The sequence below is a fragment of the Aphidius gifuensis genome, linkage group LG5, assembly GCF_014905175.1.
Source record: "Aphidius gifuensis isolate YNYX2018 linkage group LG5, ASM1490517v1, whole genome shotgun sequence".
In the NCBI taxonomy this organism is placed as follows: Eukaryota; Metazoa; Arthropoda; class Insecta; order Hymenoptera; family Braconidae; genus Aphidius; species Aphidius gifuensis.
Window position 1 is genome coordinate 11,622,474 of NC_057792.1, and position 6,703 is coordinate 11,629,176.

At 27.1% G+C, this 6,703-nt stretch overlaps 1 protein-coding gene across 1 annotated transcript; it reads right to left on the minus strand.

Annotated features, from left to right (window-relative positions):
* Window positions 1-1,297: 1,297 nt before the first annotated feature.
* On the minus strand, window positions 1,298-4,735 carry LOC122856376. Its single transcript, XM_044158053.1, has 2 exons — window positions 2,641-4,735; window positions 1,298-1,369 (listed from the first exon to the last, which is right to left on the minus strand). Exons 1-2 carry the CDS (start codon window positions 4,627-4,629, stop codon window positions 1,298-1,300), a joined length of 2,061 nt encoding a protein of 686 aa, XP_044013988.1. The 5' UTR covers window positions 4,630-4,735.
* Window positions 4,736-6,703: the final 1,968 nt, after the last annotated feature.

Genomic DNA, 6,703 nt, shown 5'->3' on the forward strand with positions numbered 1-6,703 from the left:
CTAATATATAAAAATGTCGTGTCACGGTGTTTGTCTCCAAACTCCTCCGGGACCGACTTCCTTTAAATTTTGTACGGATGTTCCTTGGGTCAGAAAAAAAAAAAGTTTTCTATTCATTAACCCCCGAACTTATGAGGGTGGTTCTCCTCATGTGTAAATAACTTTGTATATGTATTATATGTGTATAATATAATACATACATGTCTATAATATAGTACATGTATATTAAACCTGTTCAAAAATAAAAATATTTTTTTTTTTTGCTCCTAAGGTCTCAAAAGTTGCGTACCGACCTCAGAAACTTGGAAAAAAATTTTTGTCTTTTTACGATTTTTTTTGAGACAACGAATCGATTATTAATTTTTCCATTTGATTAACATGGGATATGGCTGAATATTCACGCAGATTGATGTAGTGTCACCAATTTTTAAGGTACAAATTTGATCAAGGACGTTTTTTGAAGTTCGTTTAATGCTTTACAAGATTTTGTATATCATTTTTTTTTTGAGCGTTTTTTTATCATTTAAATTCAATTTATTAAAAAATAATGAAAATATCTAATTATTCAATAGAAAAACATTAAATTTATTATTTTGTTTCTGAAAGGTATAGTATTTTTACAGGTATATTATAAATAAGTAACAAGAACTATATGTTATGAAATTTTTTCAAAGAATATTTGTATCAACAATATAAATCATATATTTCAATTCGATTAAAAAAAAAAAAAAAAGAACAAAAAAATTATTTCTAGATAAACCACCATTCATCGGATATATCTAAAGCTGATATAATATTTTGATCACAATAAGGTAATTTTTTACTATGATTCTGAATAACTTAAGTAATAAATACTGCATTTGTTCTTCATCATGCGTCAAGCATTGATTTAAATTTTCTACAAGAGAAACACCTCGTTCAGTTATATCATTTACTACTTTTAAATCAATAAATACTTTTTTAGCAATTTCATATTCATCATTGTTTTGCCAGTGACTTGGATCAGTGTGTATAAAATTATATGATAAATTGTATTGCTCAAATAACATTAAAGATCTTTTTGACTAAGATCTTTATCGAGTAATGTTTTTATTTGGTTTTATTCCAATTATGAAGCGCTTGCTATATGAAGAAAAATTATCTCGTTCACCCATTGCTTTGACTATTTTTTCTTTACATCACATGTTACTGTTTCATCAAATAAAACCAACTCAATCAGTTCTTCAGAACAATACCACATATGATTCGATAATTTCAAACTTGCTGCTTCAGAAATAGTTCGATTACTTTTTTCATATTAAATTAAACTTGTAAGCAATGTTGAGTCATTATTTGCTGCGTTTATAGCCAAAAGTGCATTAAACCAGGCCTTTAAACAAAATTTAATAATAAAAATACAAATTTCTCGAAGAGCTTTCAAATCAGTTGTTCCGAGATTTAATTGTTTACGAAACAAAATATTTTCAAGCAGTAAATTGCTTTGGACAGAAATCTGGCATGATGCATTGCCCCTGGGCTTTTGAGTTGAACTCCTTTTGGTGGTGTTTCCCCCAAAAATAGCTCAATGCTTATAATTCCTTGTAGTCTCCTCTCAGTTGATATGTCTAGAATAAATGATAAAATTAAATAATATATTGGAGTTAGATATTTGTAATACAAGTAAAAGAAAATTGATATAATTTTCTTCTTATTAAAATCGGTTAATTTTTCATAAACCATCTGAATGTTTTTTAAATCAATAGACCTAACATTTCATATGATCAATTAATCACTCATAATACATGTTCAATTTCGTTTACCTCAACGTGGTTCTTGATAAAACTTACAAGCTCATTTTTATCTTCAAAGAATATATTTTTTACAATTTTGTCTGCCATACCAGTATTATATTTTAGCTTATCAATCTGACCGCAATTTTTTTTGAAATTTAAAAAAAAAGCTACATTTGGACCAGTTTGATTACTCCAAAATATTTCAAACACACTATTTAGAATAAGTTCTTTGATGTAATGTCGACAGGAAAGATATAACAAATTTTTTTCCTAATAATTTTTCAATGTGTACTGCTGCTCTATTCAGTTTGCCTTAGAAAATTAAACAAAGTTTGATATAGTTAAAGATAATAGTAAAAAAAACAAGTGTGTACACTGAGAAAAAAAAATAACAATTTTTACAACTAAAATCAAATAAAAATTACTGTGCTGCGTAGTAAAGGCCGGGTATTTTGTAAGTCTAACATATATTACAATGCGAACAATAATTTTTACCCTTCGTGCCATTTTATTTTGTATTTCGGCTGGACAAAAATTACCATGCCAAGCACAGTAATTCTAACTATACATACACACTAAAAAATATAGTGTCGATAAGTAAAGTTTGATGTATTACCAACAATTTTTATCATTTGAATTAATAAAAATTCCAAATATATTATCTTTTTTTAAATATTGCTCAAAAAATAAATGAAAGGGTAATAATTAAATAATAATGCTCAAAATTAAATTTTTATTTAATGTATTTTTTTTATATCCAATTTTTAACAATAAATTCTGTATTTGGTGCTTGTGTTATATATGTTAACTTATAATTATATATTTTACTTAAATCTAAAATTTTCCACGAGACAATTTTTTTATTAACTTCATAGTGCCCGGTGTGTTCATCTAAAAATACAGCTAATAATTTTTTTGTTATAAAATAATATTGTGTGGATGTTTCCATTAAAATATTGTTTATAATATAAAAATTAGGGCCATCCTCACTTGCTATCATAATAACACAGCCAATTGTTATTGAAGAACCTTGGTTATCTAATTTTTTTAGACTGTAAATATTTTTATTCAATATTGATTGAGGCAAAATTTTTTTAAGTTCAAAAGCTGCTTCTAAGTCATTAACATTGAAATCTTTTATCGAGTTTTTATCATAATTAAATTCTAGTGAAGTATCATTCAATAAAAAGCGATAATTAAGTTGTAACTGATGTTTGATTGCAATTGTTTTACAAATATTAACACGACTGATAGCAGTTCTTGAAGTTATTTTTGCCTCACGATGTTTAGCTTCATAACGCATAGTTGAAATTTTCCAAAGAGATCCACAGAGTTGTAACACTCGTGGATGATGAATTAAAAAATGATGTTTACATTTCATGGAATCTGGAAAATATTCTGATAACAACTGTAAATATTCACTTATTTCTACACGTAATACATTATAGGCATTTTTTTCTAATTCATAACTCGTTGATAACTTAGTTATTGAACTCATTGATAATATCAATTGCCACACTTCATTATCAGATGGAATTAAATGGCCAATTATAATAGGTAAATGTATAACTAAAGTAAGCATTTCAGAGGCTGACATAATAATTTTTTTTTTATCTATTTGAGACTGTAAAATTTCAGCTGGCTTGTTTCTATTTGGCCCATAATAAAAACCTTTGATGAGATCATTCAATTCATGTAGTTTGAAAAAATCATTTTCAATATAATAATTAATAATTAGGCCTAAATCATAACGGCAAATGCCCTCTAAAATGTCATGAAGAACATCAGCATAAGCATTTGTAATTGGATGGAAATTTCCAACACCTTGTAAAACACATCGGTTAACGATTCCCGTTTGCTTTGCATCGTTTAAATTTAAGTGATTTTCATAATTTACTTCATTACGTATCGTACATTGATCTTCAGAAAAAATATTATTTCTATCGTCTTTATCTATTAAGCAAAAACGACAAAATTTAATTTGATTAAAGCTTTCAGTAAAACCTAGTAATGAATGCATTCCCAAATTATCTCCCAGAACTAATGCTAAACGAAAATATAATTTATGTTGGCCAGTTGGTAAATCAATAACAATTCCATTTTCCTCTAAAAAACATAATTCATCTTTAACTTTTGAAAAAATAATAGGATTTTTAAAGTAATTACGGTCCAAAGTATTAAACAATATAAACAGAAAAATATTATTAAGTTTTGATTGAAATCGTGGAGGTAAACATGGTATAGAAACGTATACTGCACCACATTTTGATATGCCTCGATGGCTGCCCAACGGATTATTGTTCTCGTAATCATCGAAATATAAAAAAATAGGGAATACAATTTTGTTTCCATCATTCAAACTCAGAGATTGCCACAGTTCTCCTTGGATGAAATTAGAAATTATATCATTACTTTTTTTTAATGATTTTATATAATCAATTGTTTCATTAAAAATAAATGGTAATTCAAAAAATTTTTTAAATACTAATCGCAGTGGAATAAATTGAGCAGTTACTGGGATCATATTCATCTTGGTTGTTTGATGTTTAACACGATAATCACGTCTTTCTCCCAAGAGGTATGATATAGGCTCAACAAAATTTTGAGATGCTCGAAATTTATCAAAAAAGCTGTATTCCGTTTTAAAATTATCAAATAAACATGAACGAACTTGTAGTTTATTTTTAACTTGGTCTACAACATCAATTTTAGTTTTCAAATCCATAAAATTATTGTTTTCATTTTTTATAGTGTCAATGTCATTGATTGATTCAGAGAAAATATTTTTAATTAAATCACGAACATCTGTTAATATTTCTAACGTACGTTTTCTTGATACATCGGGATAACTATACATTTTTGCAGCCAAATTAATCCAAGAGTCTTCTTGAGTAACAGGATTGTTTTCAGAGAAAGAAATTCTAGTTACATTTTCTGTATTAATATTAATTCCAACATTATTATCAATATTATCTTCATGTTGAATAATTTCAGAGCTATCTGGTATATTTATATTATTTTTTTCTAATGCAAATTTCTTTTTTTTTATTGGAGGAACAATGGTATTGTCATCGTGTTTTCTTTTCATATGTGAACGTAATGAGTCAACAGACTTGAAAGTTCTAAAACATGAAATCCCCCCACAAGTAAAACTATTTGATAAAGAGTGATTTTGTCGTACATGGCTAAGGTACTCAGTGTATTGAAGAAAATCTAAACTACAATCTATACAAGTTAACATTTCAACTATTGTGGTATATTTGGATTAATATTTTCGTTTGCAGATTCGATTTGATAAGTCATTTGCCCAATCAAACTTAAAGCTTCTCTATCACATTGATCAGTTGGTAAATCAATTTTAAGTAGTGCTTTTTGAAGAAATACCCAAAGTGAAAAAGCATGTAATGAATAAGCACAATTAAGTGAAAAAAAAACTTTCAGAGTCAAGTTAAATGCATGTAATATAGTTTGAGTTTCATAGTATGAAGGTCTTTCTAATGAATCGTTAATATAAACATAAAATGAATCTGGATTCACTAATTCACCGACAATTACAGGTATCGGTTGCAGTGTTATCCCTGCTGCAGCACAGCGTTGTCGCTGTCTTTCAATACCTTGTGCAATGTCAGCTGCTGTTCTTACATGTACAAAAAACGATTCTCTTCTTTCAGGTATCGATAATTTTCTTTGACCCTTTTTTGTTATAGGTTTAACTATATAGGGCAACAAATGAAAAAGAACTGCGTCCTTATTATGTTGAGGAAGTATAGACAATGCACGAAAATATCCTAGATCGTCTCCAGTTAATTGTTTGGAATTACTCAGCGCATTTATAATAACATCTCTCGCAACTTCCCAACGTTCAAAAAATAATTCTTCTCGATTAGGATAGAGTGATACAAAATCAAGTAAAAGCTGGAAAAAAAAATTAAAATTAAAAAATTGACAAAAAACTTCACTGATAATTTAAAATTATTGATTTTATAATTTAATTAATTTTTTTTTAATTTATTTTTATTTAAAAAAAAAATAATAATAATTAATGTCATTTTACCAAATCAGAGCCTGCTGCTGTTTTTAAGCATTGAAAAGTGTTAAAGTAGTCATGGATTGATTGACCTTTTTTTAATATACTTTGTCGTGCAGCATATGAATTTGTCCAGTGTTGTGCCACCAAATTAGGTGGACCAACATTTGTTTTTAACCATTCAATACTTGCTTGTTGGTCATCTGTAATACAAAATGAGTATATGAATTATATTTTATATTTTATTTTATATTTTTTCAATCTTTGAAACAAGATATAGTTTTTTTTTTTTTTCAATAACACGGTGATATTAAAATCAAATTAAAAAAATAGTATACATGTAGAGTAATAACGTGGCTTTAAAAAAAAAATTATAATTTTAAAAATTAAAAAAAAGTATATTTTATTCTTTTTTAAAATTATTAAAATAATTAAATATAAAACTCAAACCTGATATAATAAAATTAATAATTTCCTGATTACTGCGTCCACTTTGCAACAAGTTATCTTTCCTCAATTGTGATCGTCTAAATGAAAAATGATCATATAATTTTCCTGAGCAATTATATTTTTTAGTCACTTTTTTTGTGGTTCCATCAGCTTGAACCTCATCAGTTGAAACAGATCTAAATGGTGTGTAATAAACCCATCGACTCTCTCCTGGAAAAACTCGCTCAATATCTTGTGACCACGAGATGAATTGTTCTCGAGTTATTCTGAAAAAATATGAAATAAAGTAATATTTTATATTATAAATTGAAAAATGTTTTAGGACATGATAATTTTATAACTTACACGAAATCTGCTAATTCAGTGATATTAGGATCACGAAGAACTTGATGAAATTGTCTCTCTTTTTCTCTTGATACGAGAGCTCGAGTTAGTTTACTTCTGGCAATTTTGT

Coding starts and splice junctions, on each gene's coding strand:
- LOC122856376 (XM_044158053.1), bottom strand. CDS start 4,629: ATGTATAGTTATCCCGATGTATCAAGAAAACGTACGTTAGAAATATTA. Junction 1,370..2,640: donor AACACACCGGGCACTATGAA/GTTAATAAAAAA, acceptor TTTTGTTTAAAG/GCCTGGTTTAATGCACTTTT.